This window comes from Phoenix dactylifera, chromosome 3, assembly GCF_051530095.1.
Source record: "Phoenix dactylifera cultivar Ajwa chromosome 3, Ajwa_hap1_PhDact_Kaust_v1.1, whole genome shotgun sequence".
Classification (NCBI taxonomy): domain Eukaryota; kingdom Viridiplantae; phylum Streptophyta; class Magnoliopsida; order Arecales; family Arecaceae; genus Phoenix; species Phoenix dactylifera.
The window spans coordinates 6,047,858-6,070,120 of record NC_143192.1 but is presented as its reverse complement, the minus strand read 5'-3'; the positions used below and the strand labels follow the sequence as shown (position 1 = coordinate 6,070,120).

The 22,263-nt window shown below is 50.8% G+C and overlaps 1 protein-coding gene across 1 annotated transcript; it reads right to left on the bottom strand.

Annotated features, from left to right (window-relative positions):
* Window positions 1–1,929: 1,929 nt before the first annotated feature.
* Window positions 1,930–4,461, bottom strand: LOC103713382 (uncharacterized). Its single transcript, XM_008800288.6, has one exon. The coding sequence runs from the start codon at window positions 4,281–4,283 to the stop codon at window positions 2,115–2,117; it is 2,169 nt and encodes a 722-aa protein (XP_008798510.3). The 5' UTR covers window positions 4,284–4,461; the 3' UTR covers window positions 1,930–2,114.
* Window positions 4,462–22,263: the final 17,802 nt, after the last annotated feature.

Below are 22,263 nucleotides of genomic sequence, written 5' to 3'. Positions count from 1 at the left end.
CACTAAATTATTGTTATGAAGATGCTATACAAGAAAGACTCCGAAGAGAGCTGTAAACTGTTCAGAAAATGTAGCAACTAAAAGCAGTCAAGCAGCACCTAACAATGAAAATGCTATATCTTCGTCTTATTCATCGCATCAATACTACTCTCATTGCCTCGGTAACTGGAAAGTCCCAAGCCCGGATGGTGAAATACCAGGCATATTAGTACCAGTAATCACAAATTTATTGCATGTCCTTGCAGCTACAAGAATGAAACTAAGTAATTAGTACTACAAAAATGTGAAAGTATACAAATTCACGGTTAAAGCAAATTCAACAAACATCTAAAGAAAAATAATAAAAAAACAAGCATTAAGAGCACACTCACTTGACCAAATTCAGTCCTGCGACTATTGTTCATCATGCCTTATGGGCAATGATTCCAGCATGGGAATACTCTTCTCCTCCGAATTACCAGTCATAGTACATCGTCAAACTTGCAGGCTCCTTTGCAGAATCTTTCTTTTTGGGAACTCTACCACCACCCCTTTCCATAGCACAATGCTGCAAGAATCCGAAAAAATCGGTCTCCTCCTCTTCAACAGTTACATCATAAGTTGAAGATTCTATAGAGATGAAAATGTTGGGCAGTAAGGAGCAGCTTTGCAAATAATATGAAAGTGGTAAAAGTGAGAATGTTAATGTGTGTGCACAGTAAAGTTGGGAGAAACTGGGTCCAAGCTAAGTAGCTAGAAGTCATAAGATCTTGAGCAATGTAAGGTTGATATTTCTAACCAAAGAAGGTTCCCAAGTATATAAAGTTGACAAGTTAAAACAACAAAGACGTAATCAAATATGAATTAGATGGTCATAAGAAGACAACAAGACATGATTTGGAATACCTATCTATCTCAAAAGGGCATGGAAAAATGAACAATATGTCCACGATAAAGTGATAATAGAGCAGGCACACGGACCAAAGATCGTAAGATATATAAATAACATTCGCACTTCGAAAGTCTTGCCGATATGGTGCATTATAACAATGACCGTTGAGTGGCATGTGTTTTAAGTTTTAAGGCAACAAAGTAGCAAAAAACAATGACAGACATTAAAACACTCGAGCAAAATGACAGCAGGCATCCAGCTAAGTTGGTTAGGAATGCTGATTGCAATCATGTGGTCAAAATTCAATGATGCATATCTGATAAAATAACCAAGATAGTCATATAGAATAAATGAAATGCATCCTGATAAGAAGAAGAAGCACTTCGACATTAAATGGTACAACGAAATAATCACATAAAACAGTATGCAACAAAAAACAGCAAACGGAAAATCACATATAATAAATACCAAGCCACTTGCTTGATTAGTAAAGGAAGCAGAAATTTTCTCAGTGGGAACTACTCATAAGCAGAGAACTTGTCAGAGAACAGAACTAAATAAAACATCCCAATAACATTGCAATTTATAGCAACTACTACCACTGCTTCCAATAATGCTGAGATATGGCGATTAATATGCAGCCATGACAATTCATAAAACAAAGTAAAGAAATAGCCATACTGATTCATACATTTAAACCACCTGTCAATATTTGTACAGCTGCAAGAGTAATACGAACTACCACATGTTAAACAGACTTCTTCGTTCATGCAAATATTTATTCAAAGAAAGCAACTAAAAGTACTGCCATAAATCCTATAATGCGCCAGCCACCAAATGTCAGCACTAACTTATAATACAAATTGATGACCTGCCATACTTATTCCCAGAAACAAGCATTCCATACTTATAGCAATGTGGCTGCAGAAAACAATACACAATCATACAAAGTACTGCCAGTCATGATTATGATCAACCTAAGAATGCACTAGAAAAGGCAAATGGTAGGCAAAAATGAGAACAAGTAGAAGGGAGCTGATGACCACAAGCACCATAAATGAGCCTACTAAAACATGGTTTAATTGATAAAGGCAACCTGTGTATGAAACAACCAATAGGATACTGCAGGGAATTTCCACCTAATAAAGTGAAGATGTGGGTCCCAACTTTCCTCTAGTGTACAGAATTTACAGATCCCTTCCAACATCAAGGAAGGCAAACCAAGCAACTCCTAAACACTACCTCATACAATTCCTCCATGCCTAAACCCACCATCCCCAGAATCCGCACCAGGATCCAAGCCACTTGGTGAATCATACCACTTGGTAGTATCAGGATAGAATCCATCCACCTGCATCCCTAGCAGATTCCGGTCCGGCACAATCGTCCCATCATTCCTTAAGGGCTTTATCAGCTTGGAGTCCTCATCCTCACCACAATTCAGAATGCTCTTCTCGTCAAAGTCACCACAGTCCTCCTTCATCATCCACTTGTCAGACTTCAAGCCCTCCCTCATAAGCAGCTTCCTATCCTGGCACTCCACTGACATCCTATCCCATGGAACAATGGCCCCAAGAGTCGAATCAAAATCATTCTCCTCCTCATCAATCATCTCTGCATCCTTAGCAAATATCCTATCATGGCTGTCAAGGTGGTGGTTGCCATCATGACCCCACTGCCCAAGCTCCTCATTGCCCACTACCAAAGACTCCTCTGAGTGCTGAGTTACAGCCACATTCCTCAGCCTGTGAAGAATATCCACCAGATTGTGCGCCAGAGAACCCAGCATCTCTGGTGGCATTTTAGCAATCTTTCCCTCCAGAAACCCAGCCTCCACCCTGAGCTCTTGGACCAGCTGCAGTACCATGTGGTGGGGATCCCCACAGTCTTCCTTCCCTGTAAGGTTAACAAATGACTCCGGTTCAGCTTCCTCCCTGACCCCATAGTCCACTGGGTCAAGATCGAAACCCCCCTTCTGCCCGACCACCCGGTGGATGATCCTGGCATTTCCATCAAGTGGGCCCGGCTCGTGCCCAGAGTGCACAGCATACAGTTTAAAAACAGCAGTGCCCTCATCCTGATACACAAAGGTCTTGTCTTTCTCATTATAGTTGGCAATGGGAACAATTGCCCGGATACGGAACCCACATCCGCACCGCTTGGACTGGTAAGGCTCCCTCTTTAAGACCCTGGCCTTCTTCGAGGAAGCAGAGGCTGACGATGGCTCCCCAGCTCGGTGGCAGGCATAGTCCTTCACCTCAGCCATGAAGGGCTTGTAGCGAATGTACTTCTGGCGGATGCAAAGGACCACCTTGTGCTTGGCCGCGAGCTGCTGGAGCTGGCGAGGCACATCCTTGGCAGGCACATCAAAGGACTCAGTGTACTCAAACCGCCGGCGCTTGGAACGGGCAGCAATAGAAGCACCACCTGCGGACACAGCGGAGGAGGACGAGGTGCAGACAGGGCAGGAGGCGACACAAACCCGGATGAACGACTCAGGAATGCCATAGAACTTGGCGCCGACAGTCCAAGACTTCTTGATACGGTCGACAGTTTCCTTGAGGCCAAGGTGGCGGAGGAGGTCCGGGTCGGCATGCGCGGCAGTGACGATGTCCTGCCACTGGTCGACATGGGAGACGCTCTGAGCGGGGTTGTTCTTGAAGAAAAGGACGGGGAGGGAGCCGGGGGCGGGCACGGCGTCGAGGTGGGCAGCGAGCTTGTCCTGGATACGCTTCCAAGCTGTGAGGTAGGCGGTGTCCTCGTTGCGGTCCTTCCACACAGAGCGCCACGACTTGAGGACGGGGGCGGGGGTGGCACCGCGGATCTCGTCGGGCGTCGCGAGGCGGCCCTCCAGGATGCAGCGGACCATCAGAGCGTGGGAATCGCGGTTGAAGGTGTAGAACTGGGAGGAGATGTGAGACGAGGGGTCGATGTGGGGGGCCGGAGGGACGGGGACGGGGGCGGCGGCGGCGGCGTCGGCGGGGGGGTCGGCGGCAGGAACTGCGTGGCCGTTGAGGGCAGGCTTGTGGTCGTCGTTGCCCTCGATCTCGTCGTCGTCCTCGTCGGCGGCATCCTCCTCCTCCTCCTCCTCCTCCTCGTCGTTGGGTTCGCGGAAGAGAAGGGAGGAGAAAGGGGATTGGTCGGAATTAGGGTTAGGGTTAGGGTTAGGGATCGAGGATTGTGATGGATAGAGGTTCAGGTTGGGCTCGGGGTCGTCCTCCTCGTCCATGAGGAGGGATTGGGGGTAGGATTGGAGATGGAGGAGATCGTCGTCGTCGTCCTCGTTGTCGTCGTCTTGGGGAGAGGGGTTGGGGATTAGGGTTGGGGGAGGGGGTGGGGTTAGGGTTAGGGTTTGGGGATGGGTTTTGTTCATCGGGGTGATGGTGGGTGATGGTGACGATGATTTCGGCATCTGACCTTCACACCTCTCCCTCCCTCCCTCCGTCTGTACGCTTGCTTTCGCTCTCTCTTCCTCCGTTGAGGGTACGACAAAAATGGTACAAGTTTTTTTGTGTTTCCCTAAGCGGATGGACAGAGCTTATCTCAGGGTAAAGATAAGGCAGCGACAGAGTACGAGCAAATGACCCCAGTCCGAACAGGTCACCAGGTGGCGCCGGCTATCTTATGCTGTGGGTCCGACGGGAATCCGAGTTGATGCGTGGTGTGAGATTTTTTTTTTTTTTCTTTCTTTGCCATCTCACTATATATGGTCATGACCACGTTCAAAATAGTCACAATGCAAAATACACTATAGTACCAATGGCACATGCTCCAATATCTCTTATGTGATGACTTCAGAATAATGTACTGTAGAAAAAGCAATCCAATCTGCTGCACTGTTCGCATTCCAAAATACATGCATGACACTGAAGAAATCAGACTCCTTCAAAAGATGGCAAATATCACTGACTAAAGGATGCAAATCTGTCTTAGCTCATCCACTCAGGATCCAGTCGATCACTATAGCCGAATCGCTCTCAAAAAAGATCTGCCGCGCATCCAAGTGCACTTTGGCATGGATAAAATTCTCTCATGCCGCACACCAAAATTATAGTAATTTGAACCATTTTGATTAGCATAAAATTACAAAATAAACAAAACCTATGCAATATTATTAAAAATTAATCAGAAAAGAAAAATAACTTACAATTAACCAACTCTCGTAGGGTTGTGGGATAATCACTCAAATACATGAGTGAAGCAAAAGGCTCATGAACATGAAAGAAAAACTTAAAGAGAAAAAAAAACCTAAGAAGATATCCTTATGAAATCCCTTTCATTCAATAAGAATTTTCAGATCTAATTCTTTAATTTATCTTATTTACTCTCTTTTTTTCTCCTCCCTCGTATTGGTAGTATAGAAAAGATATAGTTATAAAACTAAAATCATGACCAAAGAGTCCACCCAAAGTTAGGGAGGAACTTAGTTGATGCTGAAACTATTGAAGTTGACAACTACAACATAATCACCTTGATATATAAACTGATGACTTGAAGGTATTTATGTAAACCTTTTTGCCTTCCTAAACATCTTATCTTAGCCTTGATTGTGAGTTGACTGTTGAAAGTGATAAAGTCTTCGAGCAAGACACAAGTAGTATAATTTAAGAAGGGGGAGGGGGGGTTTGTGGTCCAAATTGTAAAAAAAAAAAAAAAAAAGAGAAAAAGGTGTTCACCAGCAGGCGGGGTTCGATGAATCATAAGAGCGGGCGAAAGATTTAATAGCTACGGAATCTCCTTCCCATCGGGGTCTGAGGAAGAGACGGAGTCTGCCTCTTTCTCCATGTAGAATAGGGGCTCTGCCCCATCGAAATTGGAAATGAGCTTTCAAGCCATACTTCGAATGAAGGCCAAGCCAAAGTTTATATGTTACGCCTCCGTCTGTGCGAAGCATGTGAGGCATCTAATGCCCATATGAGGGCCATATGAGAAAAGAATACGGGGCTCTTCTACCAGATATTGTCCGATTCCAGAGTCCGTACGCGCACGTGTGCTTTTCAGATCCCTTTTCGGTTTTATTTTCCATCCAAAATGCGTCTGCAGGATTTGGAGACATCTGTCTTATATGTCTAGGCTCTGAAACGAGTTTAACCGATGTGAAATCTTTCATTACATGAGTTAGGCTGGTTGATCAACGAATTGTGCCTGACCTTACAAATAATATCTATACTCTAGGGTGATTCTGTTGCATCCCATGATTTAGAACTATGGACATCCCGATAAGAAGTTCGATAGAGTCCGATGAAAACTACCGACGCTTATTTTATTACAAGTTGTCCATACACATATAACCCATACATGCTTTTTCAATTGTCATTTGATGCCTTGCATTTTAAATTCAAAACTATATATCTGTATAACATTGAAATTAGTCCTCCCAAATGTAATATTGCATTATCAAATGGCTCACAAACCAATAATTTGCCAACAAAGTTATAGCGGCATAAACTAATAAAATAGGGTTTGAAACAGTTATTTGATACCTTGATCTAACAACTTTGTTCAGAAACCAATCTGGTTAATAGCATTTGTATGATATGAACTGTCATTTGAGTGTTGATGTTTCTTTACAATAGTGGAAAAAAACTATGAAAAATATTGCATTGGTTAGATGAAAACAGAATGCCTCAGCATAACAACATAAGGACACATAGCCAATACTAAAATAACACATGATAGGATAGAGAAATACCATTAGCTTTTCATAAAAATTTGCGGTAATTAATTAGCGATCCTCCTTGATGGGGGGCAAAGTGAATCTTCCAGCCCACAGTTAGAAGGCCGTCCAGTTTTGGCCCATAAATGCCAACACCGTTCGAATTGAATCCTCAGTCCGGCCCAAAACTAGCTTGGCTTCGGACTCCGCCAAAAGCTCCATCAACCTCAGATATTCACCGACTCCCTCGACCAAGTTTGGGTACCTCCAATATTCGCCGATCCACCCCGACCAAGCTCGGGGCGCCTACTTCGGTAGTACACCTCGACTCCCAAGCTCGGGGCGCTCCCCTGAGCACACCTCGGAACCCGGAGAGCCGAGTTACCCCTAGCACCCGTCTAGCCAATCTCGCTAAACGCATGATACGACCTCTCAAGGAACTCGGCCTCGCTAACAACCGCACCTATGTACGCGCCTACGCCCTCCTACGTCACCGTACATTACAGCACCACCGTGTCACACTTCGATAGCTGGCCTTCGATAGTCAAAGGACGGCACCATGACTACTCCGGCCATGTCCTGCTGTGACTGTCAACACCTTACCGTTCTCAAGAACGGACAGCACCACACGCCACTAACCAGCCTAAGCTGCGCGCCATTCAGCTCAGAGCCACGTCCCTTCATGATGAGGGTGAGCAGTGTCTCTGCCACCTGGGCCTCTCCACCGGGACTATAAATAGCCCGGTCAGGTAACTTCTAAGGGACTTTTGGCTGGACCAAATTTATCTCACTCTAACTTGATCGTCGAAGGGCCCTCACCGGAAACACTGGTGAGGCTTTGTGCAGGCCGTCGTGCAGGAGGTGGCCGCCGTCTTCTTCTTCCAACCACCGGCGACTTCCTCGACTCCTCCGATGTGGTCACCCTCGGGCCAAATTTGAACCACAACACTCCTGATGACCATGGTATAACAAGTAATCCTTGTTGATCGGAACTTCTATTTCCGATCCACATGATATGCGCCTTATAATTCCTGGTCCCTAATAACCATTTCATTATTTGAAAATCCCAAACATACCCCCACAACCCCCACCAGTTTGGTTACAGCGCGTTGATGATTCTTGAGTCCGTAGGTTTGATCCTCTGGAAGTTCCCATCCCCAGATTTTCCATCTTTGGAGTACTGCTAGAGGGGTTGATCGGGTGTTTCTACGGATGTGTACCCTTGGCCGGCGAGGGTGAAGCTCCTTCTTGTTGTTCGGCGAGTGTCCATGCGCTGGAGCCATCCACAAATTGGGTCGGCCTTATAGCATGCCCATGTCCACTCTCTCATGCCATATCAACCTACATATATTTTCAGCATCATGAATTATTTAATTCAGATTATTTAGATATCGATAGTACATCTAATATATCATAACATTATTTTAACGTACATCCAGTCTGGTGGTTTTCCCCCACTTATGCTTACTTTGAATCTAAACTCTAAAATACCTAACTTGAGCTCGGATACAATTGGAACAACCTAGGACCTCACCCAAAAGGGCTAGTCGGAAGGTATTTTTGAGTTTTTTAGTTTGTATACGTACCCAAGATCTCTCCGACTAATAATCGATGTGTGAGCATGCATTTAGTCGCAGATCGGTTATTAGCCAGGGAGGTTTTGGCTATTTATATAGGACTAAAAAATTCAAAAATACCTTCCGGCTAGTTATTTTGGATGAGGTCCTCGATTGTTACAAATGATATCAAAGCGGATCCGGCTCATAGCCCATATGGACTATGGGACACTCCAGCATGAGCTCATTGAGGTTGATCATGGATCGATCGTGGTGCTTATGATTATATTTGAATAGGTTTGAACCCTTAGCCTGACGAGGATATTAGGACTTAAATAGAAAAAGTATGTGAAGATCAATGCTTGCGTGTTTTTAGTTCCATATCGGTTATTTGCCGAAAAGATCTTGGATACTGATATAGGACTAAGAAATCCAAAAAATACCTTATGGCCAGTCTTTTTGGGTGAGATTCTGAATTATTACATGCCACAAATCTCTTCTTCCCCATGTGGCTGCTTCCTTCCTTCAAATAGTCAACTCCAAAAAACCTCTCTTCTTATTCCATGAATATATAAAAGAGGTTTGTAAGGAAGATTCATCCCAACAAGCACGCTCAACCCCCAAATATCATCTTTCTTCATGCACGCCTGCCCCAAATCTCTTCTTACCCGTTTGCCAAATCTCTTCTTCCCCATTTGGTTACTTTCTTTCTTCAATCAGTCAACTGAAAACAATTCCTCCTCTTAGTCCATTAATGCGTAAAAGGAATCCTCAAAGAAAGAATCCTCCCCGCTCTATTTCATTATTCCCTTCACATCAAATATTTTTAAAAAAATCTGTAGCATCTCTTCATCCTTGCTCTTTAAATTATCATGGCTTCAAAGGACACAAGTAGCCCAATTTTTATGGTTGTTTGCTCTTATGGTAGCGAAGCCCACATTATTTTCATCTCTAAAGATACAAATCTCGATTATATTTACAACAAAATAGTGGAATGGTAAAAGCATCTTTTTTCTACAATGATAGAAGTAAAATTTTATGTTCCAAACAATTATAGAATACTTATTACGCTAATGGAAGATAAGAATGTTAGAAATATGCATCAATAGTTAAATGTTGTGATAATTGAGATGGTTGTTAGCCATTCTCTTGCTTGACTAAAGATATGAGTTGATAATCGATATGAGATAATACATGAGATCTACGTATATGCAATTTATGTTAAGCACAAAATTGATAGCTAATATATTGATTTTTTTAAAATATTGCAGGGATTGTTGTCCATCCCAAAATATTGAGTGTACATGCCATTGCAAAAATAATTCAAAAAATGGCTCATCGCATTTTACCTCTTTTGGCAGCTTAAGTAATTTCGGTCAAGTTGTCAAAAAAATTAGAGCTATAATTGAAGAGAAACCAAGTTAAAAAATAATAATTTGGATGCTTGGAAAAGCTTTATAGAGGGTCTTGATTAGGAGTTCAATGATACAGAAACCTTTCGTGACATAGTTTTCCTGCTAGACAACTTCTAGCCATACCATTCCCCAAAACCTATCATACGTAACACAGTGGGCATTGAACAAAATATTAGTTGCAACCTAACTCCTATATAATGAGGGATTCTCGAACTCATCACACAATAGTTTCAATTTTGCCTCCTATTAGTATCTCTGCAAATATGAGCACATATGCCCTGCAGTCTATATTATCAAGGATTTATTGTGCACACTCACGAACTTCTCGAACCTTAGCTCCTGGGATGTGGCATCCAACTCGATCAGATAGCCAATAACACATAAATGATGCCTACATAATTGTCCAAAATAAATTATGCTATGATTACCTGTTATTACATAAAAATCAATCAACAAGCAATTATAAGTAATACCCACATATCTACCAGCATGCTCTAATTCATTGAAGCTCCACATCGAGTTGTAGCACTCAAAATGTAAATTATCTCTTCATTCAAAAAGGATCCCATGACTAATTTTTGACACCCTGATTCTATTTTTGCAAGATGATATTCTGATCTTTAACTTACTAATTATAACAATTTATGGCTAGAAGCATGGAATGCTCTATATGCTAGTATGCTTGATAGTCCTATTTTCATTTCTATTAAGAGTAAGATTGTATTTGATGTAGTATTATAAACTAAAATTTATCTTTGTTTGTTTATTTAGACTTTGACACCAAAGAATTAGTGTTTAAACTTATTCTATCTCAATTTGTCTCATATGACAAATATTGAAATGTTATAATGAAATCCTGATGATTTTCAAAGGTTCGGTAACTAGAGACCTCTATGAGGTCACTTCTTTCAATTTTATAGAGAATTGTTCATATAGATGTATATTATCTTTGTAAATTTTGATAACAATGCAAAATTTTGTGAATATGCCAAATGTTTTGGATTGCAACCCTTTTTTAGCTCCCGTGGCAATAGTTTTGAGCAAAACACCACAACCAAATAAAATATGGGTTATGAAGAGGTGTAAAGACATAAAGTATTTAGGTGAGATGAGATAAAAAAATATATCGATGTAGGGGAATGCAAGAGAGAAAATATTGCAGCATAACTTTGAAAGAATCTTAGGATGACATGTAAGAGAACAAGGCTTCCATGGTTATTTGGACTTGTCAATTGAACCTTACCTTCTTAAGTGATCATAACAAGGTAGGTGATAAGTCCTAATTTACTAGATCTTGAGTTCCAATAGCAACACAAGGGAGATCTTGAGTTCCAAAGCTAGGCCACTTCTCCACAGTCTCCAATAAATTTTAATCCTCAATCCAACATGTGCTCCATCTTGTGCCACCACTGCTTTTTTCCTCATGTCCATCCCATGGCTTATTATATCCTTGAGCTCTATATTTTCAAAGTAAATGACATATGAAAGCTCTAACATTTTTTTTCTTTTTTATGATTTGGTTAGGGCTATGTGTTAAATATTAGGCATCCTAATTTAAGTTCTACAAGGTAATTGTTTTTTGGATTGCATGATATATTACTTGGATTTATGATACAATGTGATAGTTGTTGTCCACCTCTTCTTAATATATATTATTTTTACTTTAATATATCTATGCTCTAATTTTTGAGCACCCGATACATGTCATTAAAATCTATATCTTTAATCTCACCGTCATCTTTCTCTCTATTGTTTATGGATTTATCTTATTTATATTCTTATTTCGTATCAGGCACCAGGGTTGCATATTGGTATAGGTTGTAGGCACTTTTTCATAACTTAAAAATTCTTAGTGTTGCTGGTGGTCCAAACCGAGAACGATTGACACAGCGATGTGAACGGGGTTCTGTTTGGGTTGCCTTGGTTGGAGTTGGTTGCGCTCCACCTTCCACCGGAAAACCTGCAAGCAAGCCTCGCACCACCACTGGGGTAGTGGGGGCCATCCGACGATCAAGTCAGAGGAGATTTGAAGGAGAAGGAGATATAGTAGTAGCAAGTAAGAGAATGCTCTGGAAGATCTGGCTTACCTCCCCCCTTCTCCCCCCAGCCGCATATATACCAGGCTGGGGGGTCCTTCAGGGGGGTTGGTCATCGTGTAGCACGATGGAGTTGCCACTGACATGGCCGTTACAGGGCGTCGTGGGGCAGCGCTGGGTACGGCCATGACAGGGCGTAGTGGAGCTCCGCTTTGTACGGCTGTTACAGGGGATCGTGGAGCAGCGCCGGATACGACCGTTGCAGGGAGTAGTGGAGCAGAGGGCCGCGGCGTGCTTCAGGGGAACAGTCTGTCGTTGTCGAGAGATATCCGACTCGGGGTCGGACTGCTGGATCAAGGGGCAGCCGACTCGGGGTCGGGCTGCGAAGCCGAAGATATCCGACTCGGGGTCGGACTGCTGGATCAAGGGGCAGCCGACTCGGGGTCGGGCTGCGAAGCCGAAGATATCCGACTCGGGGTCGGATTACTGGATCAAGGGACTGCCGTAGTCTTCCTGGGTGCGCGTGCCGGTCACGTGGGGCATGGCGGCTAAGTTCCCCCGTAACAGTAGCCCCCCACTTCCGAGCCTGGAACCAGGAGGGGAACGGGTGAAGGGAGTGATGCTTCGAGATTGCCGCCATCCCTTAGAAAGGCGTGCGCGCTTCGAGCTCCCCGCCTCCTTTATGGCGTATAGCGGTTGTCGCTGATCTGGCAGTCTGCGGATTTCGGCGGACATCCTTCCTTAATGGCGTCGATTCGCCTTTGGGGCGCGAGCGATCCTTCGGCAGCCAGGCGTCCTCTGGCGTCACCGAGGCGTCACCCGCCTTTCCGCCTATTTAACCGGGGGCCCTCCCCCGTCCGCTCTTCTCTTCACAGGCATCTTCGAGTTTCTCCCTTGTGCTGCTGTCGTTGCCGTCGGACTGTTCGCTCGCTCCTCCTTTGACGCTCTCGGAGCCGTTCTTCTTTCCCTTCCGGTGAGTTGCCCCATTCTTCAATTTAGGGCTCTCCATACTTTCTCCTTCCGTATTAGTGTACTCCAGTCGTTCCGGTCCTTTCCCCCTTCTTGACCCCGTCCTGACCGTAGATTCACTGGCCATTAGGTATGGACGAAGTAAGAGCGGACCGCATTCAGTCGGAGCTGGCCTCCGAAGACTTAGATAGGTTCGTGGCTCGGTACCACCTTTCCGAAGCCTGCAACGTTACGCTCTCGGGGCCTGAGGAGAGGATGTCCCATCCTCCTCCAGGGAAGGTCGCCATCAATGAGGGCATCCTCCAGGCCGGGTTCCGCTTTCCCCCCTCGGGCTTAGTCGTGCAGGTGCTTCGGGGTTTAAGAGTGGCGCCGACGCAACTAGTGCCGAACTCATGGCGCGCCCTGACGGCCTTCCAGGTTCTCTGCCGCATGCACGAGGTCCCCGCCACCCTGAATGTCTTTTGGGAATGCTACAGCCTGAACGGCCACCCCCAGGACAGAGGGTGGTGGTGCTTTGCGGCGCGGCGAGGGTGCGGCCTCGTCAAGGAGGCTCCTTCCTCCATTCATGGCAGGAAGGAGCGTTTCTTCTTCATCGACGTAGATCCCTCTTGGGGAATCGGGGCAACCTGGGAGACGCCGATGAAGTCCCCGATTGGCCTATCGAGGCTGTCGAGGGAGGAATCCGACGGCGTCACCGTCTTGAAGGGGTTGGTTGCCGAGGGCCGGCTCCCCCCGGTGGCTCGCCTTATTTCCGAGGATACCTTGGTGAACATCGGTCTGAGCTCGGTCCCCGCTGACCGTGAGCCCGCCACCATTTCTTTTTTTTTTTTAGCTCTTTTCTCCTCTTTCGTCTCGTTCTTTCCTTCAGTTTCTCAGCCTCCGACCACCTCGTCCTTTTTGCAGAGATCGACGACGTCATGCGGTCAGACAAGGCAACGGCTGTTGGTAGGACGTCCCTACTGGAAGCGGTCCGGAGGAAGAAACGAGCTCCTCCGAGCGGGGCCCCAACGGCGAAGAAGTCCCGTCAGCAGCCGACTCCGACGCCGACAGACGGGTCCGGACCCACCGATCAGGGGGACGCCGCGGGCTCGGACCGACGGTTGACGCCGCGTCAGCCCTCCGGTGATGAGGCTACCGCTTTTCCGGAGGCGTTACCCGGGCGCGCCCGAGACGGCCGGGTCGGACGCGACCGGTCCCCAGCTCAGCCTTCGGCTCGGTCGGCTTCGGGTGATACAAGGAGGAGCGCGCCGAGGCCCCGGCCGAGCGGGACCCTGTTGATTTCTGGAGCGGCCCCCGCCCCGAGCACGGTCAGCATGACTCTCCCCCAAGCGATGGGCAAGGGTAAGGCTGCAGAACCACCGTCCGGTTCCGGGGAGAAGTCAGGGTCGGCCTTCACTTTCGCCGGCGCCCGAAACCTCATCGAGACGGTGCTGCTGGAGAGTGATCGTAGGCGGGTCCGGGAGATGGGGATTCCTGACGTCGGAGCTGCCAGCTGCGTCTGTCTCATGTCGGTGAGTGTTCTTTTGGCCGCTTCCGCCACTTATAAGCTCCATTGATCCCCGTCTGACGCTCTCATTCTTCCTATCTTTTAGCTCGCCCAGTACATGGTTCGTCTGGAGGAGTGCCACGAGGAACAGGCGAGGCTTCTGGCGAGGGCCGAGAGCCGACTGAGAGCAGTAGAGGAGGGAGGTGAGGCTGCGGCGGGGAGGACGACCGGGGACCTCGAGACGAGGCTCCAGGTGGCCGAAGAGCGGGCACTCGGCTTCGATGCCCTCGAGAGGCAATTGTTGGAGACTCAGGAGCAACTCAAGGTTGCCTCGGGTCTCGAAGGCGAGATCAGGAAGGCGGAGGAGCGGGCCGAAAAGCAGTCTCGGAAGGCTGCCGACTTTCGGGAGAGGTGGGAGAAGGCCCAGCGATCAGCCGACAACGCCCGCAATCGAACCCGGTCTCTTGAGGCCAAGCTGGACGAATTGGAGTCGGCCTTGGAGAAGTCCCGCGCGAGCGACCAGGAGCTTCATTCGCGCCTGGAGGAGGCTGAGGCTGCTCGCATTGCTGCCGAGGCGAAGCACAAGGAAGCTCAGGCTGATCTGCTGAGGGTCTCCTCCGAGGCGGACGACCGATTGTGGCGAAGGTCTTGGAGGCAAAAGCTCAGATTATAGAGCGAGCAGAGGCGGCGCTGGCCGAGAAGAGTGCGGAAATCGGGCGTCAGGCGGTATAGGCCTATCGTCAGTCCGCCGAGTTCCCCCGTGACATGTCGGAGGCGGTACAGGCCTATCGTCAGTCTGACGAGTTCGTCCGTGACATGTCGGACGCGGGGTCCGACTCCTTTGTCTTAGGCTTCGAGGAAGGCCTGGCAAGGGTGTCGGCTAAGTACCCCGAAATTGACCTGAGTGGGATCTCCCTTCTCGACTCCCCTCCGGCGCCGTTGCCTGCTGATCCTCCAACCGTCTCCCTACCCCTTGCAGACGTGCCGGGCGTTCCCGACCCAGGGGTTCCTCCAAGCTGACCCTCTGTACCTTTCTTTGTCCGTTTCTTTGTGTGTTGGCGTTTTGCCAAGTTGTATGGGTCTCGGCCCTGAAACAATGAAAGTTAATGCAAGTAGAATGTTTCTTCATTTCACTTTCGTCCTTCCTCTTTTTAACTCTTGGTAGCGTCTCGCCGACTCCTGACTCTTGAAGTTCTTCCGGCGCTAGGCCAGGCATCCGAGGGTAAGGCCTCAAGAAATTCTTCCGGCGCTAAGCCAGGCATCCGAGGGTTAGGCCTCAGGAAATTCTTCCGGCACTAGGCCAGGCATCCGAGGGTTAGGCCTCAGGAAATTCTTCCGGCGCTCAGCCAGGCATCCGAGGGTTAGGCCTCAGGAAATTCTTCCGGCACTAGGCCAGGCATCCGAGGGTTAGGCCTCAGGAAATTCTTCCGGCACTAGGCCAGGCATCCGAGGGTTAGGCCTCAGGAAATTCCTCCGGTGCTAAGCCAGGCATCCGAGGGTTAGGCCTCAGGAAATTCTTCCGGCACTAGGCCAGGCATCCGAGGGTTAGGCCTCAGGAAATTCTTCCGGCGCTAAGCCAGGCATCCGAGGGTTAGGCCTCAGGAAATTCTTCCGGCACTAGGCCAGGCATCCGAGGGTTAGGCCTCAGGAAATTCTTCCGGCACTAGGCCAGGCATCCGAGGGTTAGGCCTCAGGAAATTCTTCCGGCACTAGGCCAGGCATCCGAGGGTTAGGCCTCAGAAAATTCCGCTCGTTGGTCGGCCAAGGCTGGCGCAAGCCGAGGCGACCGGTCGGGGCTTCAGGCTAGTCTGCTCCCGGGATGATCATCGGGTTAACCTGGCATCCGAGGGCCGAGCCTCGGGAAATTCCGCTCGTTGGTCGGCCAAGGCTGGCGCAAGCCGAGGCGACCGGTCGGGGCTTCAGGTTAGTCTGCTCCCGGGATGATCATCGGGTTAGCCTGGCATCCGAGGGTTGTCAGGCCTCAGGAAATTCCGCTCGTTGGTCGGCCAAGGCTGGCGCAAGCCGAGGCGACCGGTCGGGGCTTCAGGCTAGTCTGCTCCCGGGATGATCATCGGGTTAGCCTGGCATCCGAGGGTTGTCAGGCCTCAGGAAATTCCGCTCGTTGGTCGGCCAAGGCTGGCGCAAGCCGAGGCGACCGGTCGGGGCTTCAGGCTAGTCTGCTCCCGGGATGATCATCGGGTTAGCCTGGCATCCGAGGACCGAGCCTCGGGAAATTCCGCTCGTTGGTCGGCCAAGGCTGGCGCAAGCCAAGGCGACCGGTCGGGGCTTCAGGCTAGTCTGCTCCCGGGATGATCATCGGGTTAGCCTGGCATCCGAGGACCGAGCCTCAGAAAATTCCGCTCGTTGGTCGCGCGTCTATCACTTGCCACTTGACGGGGTTTCTCCGTGACCAGCTGCGATCGTGTTTCTCCTCCTCTCCAAGCGTCGCCTGGGGAACACCAGAAGGGCATTAAATGCTAATTGAAGCGTTACCTGGAAAATCGGATCGCCAGTTGCCGCTTGCAAGGAGTGTCAGTTAAGCGGCCGCGATACGCGCGTTCTTCGAGGCGGATACGGCCTGGGCGCGAGTGGAGATACGTGGACCGAGGGATACATACCGCCCGGAGTGTCCTGCACAAAGAATGCAATTAAGGGGAACAACGCTTAGGAGATCGTGGGAGGATACGCCTCGAGAGCCGGAACGGCTCCGGATTCGATGCGCCCGCATTTATTGGAGCCACCCGCATCGGAACGACCGGGGGGCCACAGTTTGGCTATAAATATAGGTGCAGGTGCGGTGGAGCCTGCCAAGCCGGAGCTGTTCAGGTTGCCATGGATCGTGGACCTCTTCTCCGGCGCGTGGCTGGGAGACCCCTGCTGGAGGAACGGGAGGCGCGCCCCTCGCGACTTCCGCCAACTAGTCGTTTCATCTGGGATCAACAAGGAAGTTCTCCCCGGCGGGACTCCGCTCTAGGCGTTTCATCCGGGATCACATCTCCCCTCCTTGCAGTTCAGCTTCCCGATTGAGCTCTGCGCCAGACGCTTGATCCGGGATCGCGCCTCTTCGCGCTCTTCTCCCTTGTATTCCTTCTCTCCCCTAACCCTGGGGAGGACCGGAATATCCCTTGGAGGCGGCGTTCTTCTGGAGGCAGCGTGAACTTCTTCTTCGTCCACTTCTTATTCGTCCGCGCCGGCTCTTCATCTTTTGCGTGAGGCATCGATGGTGCCTCCGGGGGGAAGCACCCACGCCCGGTGGGGTTGCAGCTGTTTCGGATGGAGGGTTCGGGATCCCAGATCCTCGGCTCCACGGAGTCTCTTCCTTGCTTTCTTTACTCCCTAATTCCCCTCTGGGAATTCTTTGTAATCACACGAGCACGCTATTGTAACCAGAAATTATTGAAATGAAAAGAACTATGCATTTTCGAATTGTCTTTCTGGCTTTGTCGTTCTACTGGTAATACATCCGCAGGTTAGCGGAGTTCCAGCTCCTTGGAATTTCTCGACCATCTAGGGCCTCCAACTGGTAGGAGCCAGGTCGGTTTACCCAGCGAACCCTATACGGGCCTTCCCAATTTGGCGCTAGCTTCCCACCTTCCGCGGGTTGGGATGCTTTAGCTCGCCTTAGCACCAGATCTCCGATTCTAAAAAGTTTCGGTCGGACCTTGGAGTTATAATGTCGGGCCACCCTCCGCTGATACATTGCCATCCGAACCTGCGCCATTTCCCTCGCTTCTTCCAAGAGGTCCAAGTTCCCTCGGAGTTGCTCCGAATTGGCCTCGGGTCGGTGCGCGGCCACCCGAGGTGAGGGGAGTCCGAGCTCCACGGGGACGACCGCTTCCGTGCCATAGGTCAGGCTGAAAGGCGTCTCCCCGGTAGGGGTCCGATGCGTGGTCCGATATGCCCAAAGGACATTCTCGAGTTCCTCGACCCAAGCTTGCCCCGTCCGACCGATTCGCGCCTTAATTCCTTGGAGGATCGTCCGATTTGTGACCTCGGCCTCACCGTTGGTTTGGGGATGCGACACAGATGTGAACCGATGCTCGATCCCGAACTCCTCGCAGAAGTCACGGAAATGCTTGTTGTCGAACTGTCGACCATTATCCGAGATGAGGATCCGAGGTACCCCAAATCGGACAATGATGTTCTTCTTCACGAACTTCCGGACTTGCGCCTCCGTGATAGTGGCCAGCGGCTCTGCTTCTACCCACTTGGTGAAGTAGTCGATTGCAACAATCAAAAATTTCCGCTGGGCTGAAGCGACGGGGAATGGTCCGAGGATATCCATTCCCCACTGTGCGAAGGGCCAGGGTGCGGTGATCGGTGCCAAGGGGACAGAAGGGACTCTCTGGACGTTGGCGTGGCGCTGGCAGGCGTCGCATTTCCGCACGTGATCCTTCGAGTCCTCCAACAAGGTAGGCCAATAATAGCCTTGCCTCATGATCTTGTGCGCTAAGGACCTAGCCCCCAAGTGCGATCCGCAGATGCCCTCGTGGACTTCGCCGAGGACGTAGGCCGCCTCCGAGGGGCGGAGGCATCTTAAGAGGGGGGCGGTGAACGAGGTCCGATACAGCCTCCCTTCATAGAGTACGTAGTGGGCGGACCTCTTGACAAGTCGCCGAGCTTGATCTTCGTCTTCAGGGAGGATCCCTTCGGCGAGGTAGGCGACGAGCGGGTCCATCCAAGACGGCTCCGGATCAATCGCCATCACCGCTCCAGCCTCGCCGATGCTCGGGGCATCCAGGGTCTCCAGGTAGATCGCCCTCGATAAGTTGTGCGCCTCTGCGCCCACCAAGCGGGACAACCTATCGGCCCTGGCATTTTCGCTTCTTGGGACCTGCTGAATGTCAACACTGCCGAGGTCGGGAATGAGTGCCTGCACCTTCTGGACGTAGTTCTGCATGGTCGGGCTCCGAGCCTCGAACTTCCCACGGACCTGCCCGACCACCAGCTGAGAGTCGGTGAAGACCTTTAGACGCCGGATGCCGAGCTCCTTGGTGAGTTTGAGTCCCGTAACTAGGGCCTCGTACTCCGCCTCGTTGTTGGTCACTGGAAACCCGAACCTCAAGGCATACTCGGCTATCACTCCATCGGGACTGGTAAGGACCAGCCCGGCCCCTCCACCTTCGGGGTTCGACGACCCATCGATGTGAAGCGTCCAGATCGGGAGGTCGAGGCTGGGCGTTTCCGGCGGTCTGGGTTCCGCCTCCTGCACCGTGCACTCAGCGAGGAAGTCCGCGAGCACTTGGGCCTTGATGGCGGGTCGAGGCTGGTAGCGGATGTCGAACCCACCAAGTTCTACTGCCCACTTCACCAGCCGTCCCGCATTCTCAGGATTGCTGAGGATCTGCCGCAGTGGTTGATCGGTTAAGAGGGTGACAGAATGGGCATGGAAATAGGGGCGAAGCCTCCTGGTCGCGGTCAGCAGCGCAAAGGCGATCTTTTCAGCCTTCGTATACCGCGTCTCGGCATCCCGTAGGACCCGGCTGATGTAGTACACAGGCTTCTGGAGCTTCGCCTCTTCCCGAACCAGTACCGCGCTGACTGCGGTTGGAGAAACCACCAGATAGAGGTAGAGCATCTCCCCTTCTTGCGGCTTGGACAGCAGGGGAGGAGATGCCAAGTATTCCTTGAGCTGGTCGAATGCTGCTTGACATTCGGCCGTCCAGAGGAAGTCTTTCGGGCGTTTTAACACCTTGAAGAAAGGTTGGCAGCGTTCGGCCGATTTTGCCACAAATCGTCCGAGCGCGGCGACCCTCCCAGCGAGCTCCTGAACCTCCTTCACTTTGGTCGGAGGGGACATATCTTGGATGGCCTTGATTTTGTCCGGGTTGGCTTCGATCCCCCGCTGGTTGACAATGAAACCGAGGAACCTCCCGGCCGAAGCGCCAAAGGCGCACTTCGCTGGGTTCAGCTTCATGCGAAACTTCCGCAAGGTGGCGAAAGTCTCCTCCAGATCCGCGATGTGCTGGTCTGCATGGCGGCTCTTCACCAGCATATCGTCCACGTACACCTCCATGTTCCGGCCGATTTGCTCTTTGAAGATTTTGTTGACGAGGCGCTGGTAAGTGGCGCCAGCATTCTTCAGACCGAAGGGCATTACCTTGTAACAGTACAGCCCCCGGTCTGTTATAAAGGCAGTTTTCTTCTCGTCCTGTGGAGCCATCATTATCTGGTTGTAGCCGGAGAAGGCGTCCATGAAAGACAGCAGCTGATATCCGGAAGTCGCGTCGACCAGTTGGTCTATCCGCGGAAGCGGAAAGCTATCCTTGGGGCATGCCTTGTTCAGGTCGGTGTAGTCGACGCACATCCTCCACTTCCTGCTTGCCTTCCGGACAAGTACGACATTTGCCAGCCACTCGGGGTAGCTCACCTCCCTTATGAATCCTGCCTCCAAGAGTTTGTCTACCTCCTGGTCGACCACCCGGATCCGATCCGGGGCACAGTGTCTCTTCTTCTGCTTCACTGGTCGGTGGGTTGGGTCGATGTTGAGGGCGTGAGAAATGACCTCCGGGTCGATCCCAGGTACATCGGCCGCTGACCAGGCAAATACATCGGCATTGGCTCGGAGGAATTCCACCAACCGGGCCCGAGCTCCCGGGTCGAGATTGGCGCCGACCCGGATCGTCCTGTCCGGGCGACCTTCCTCGAGGGGAACTTCGATTACACCCTCGGCCGGCTCCCCGTGCCGCAAGGCCGCCTCGTCTCTGGCGTCAAGGGACTCGACACTTAGGGCTTCCACGGGCTTCTTCTCTTTGAGAGTTGCTAGAAAACATTGCCGTGCGGTCGGTTGGTCACCTCGGACCTCTCCAATCCCGGCCGCCGTGGGGAACCGCATGAGCAAATGGTATGTAGAGACCACTGCGCGAAGGGCGTTCAGCCCGGGTCGTCCGAGGATAGCGTTGTAGGCCGAGGGAACACGGACAACCAAGAATCCGAGTCGCACCGTGGCTTCTGCGGGTGCGACGCCCGCCGTCACAGGCAACTCGATGACGCCTTCCGCTGGGACAGCGTCACCGGTGAATCCTATGAGGGGGGTGGATACTTTGTGCAACAACTGTCTGGACAAGCTCATCTTTTGGAAGGCCTCGTAAAACAAAATGTCAGCTGAGCTTCCACTATCCACAAGAACACGCCTTACATCATAGTTTGCCATAGTGAGGGAGATCACCATGGCGTCATCGTGGGGGGTCTGAACCCCCCTTACATCTTCATCACAAAAAGTGATTACATTACCGACCCTCTGCCTCTTTGCGACGGCTGCCCCTGACGCTTCAGTCGAGCCCCCTGCGTTCCTCTCGGGCCGGGGGCAGCCCCCAGTGATAGTGTGGATCACGCCCGCGACGGGTCGATTCTGCTCCCGAGGCTCCTGAGGGGCCGGGTCGGCCGGACGCGGGTCTGCGGGGGGACGTCGGTCGTTCACATATCGACCGAGACGCCCTCGGCGGATGAGAGCCTCGATCTCGTCCCGAAGCTGGAAGCAGTCTTCGGTATCGTGGCCGTGGTCCCGGTGGTACTCACAGTACGCCCGAGAGGGCCTCCTCCCAGGGATCTTCTTCATCTGTCTCGGGACCGGGAGGTCCTCCCGCCCCTTGATTTCCATGAGGATCTGGGCCCGGGGAGTCAGGAGAGGAGTGTACCGGTTGAAACGTCGGGGCGGAGAACGAGGGCGTGGGGCGCCGTGGTTCCTCGCCGGCGACGGGCTTCTGCGCCGACGTTGAGGCGTCGGGCTCCTCCTCTGGCGTGCCTCTTTTCGCCTTTTCTTCCCGAGCTTTGGAGGGATCTCGGCGGCCTCCTTGCTCCGGTGGGCGGCCGCCTCCTCGGCGTCCGCATACTGGTTCGCCCGAGACAACAGCTCCGGGAAGCTCCGCGGCAGGCGTTTGTCCAGGGAGAAGGTGAGTCTGCCCTTTCGGAAGCCACGCTTCAGGGCTGAAAGAGCCACCTCCTGGCTCAGGTTCCGGACTTCCAGCGTAGCCTTGTTGAAGCGGGTAAGATAATCCCGCAAGCTTTCTCCCTCGTTTTGCCGGACATCAAAGAGGGAGTCGGAGACCAGTCGCCGCCGGCTACTGACGGCGAAATGGGTGATGAAGAGGCGAGTAAACTGGTCGAAGGACTGGATTGAGTTAGCCTCCAGGCCGGCGAACCACGCCCTTGCCGGGCCACGGAGGGTCGCCGGGAAGGCCTTGCAGAGGAGAGGATCTGATGCTCCGTGGAGGAGCATAAGGGTCCTGAAACTCTCGACGTGATCCCGCGGGTCCGCCGCCCCGTCATAGGGCT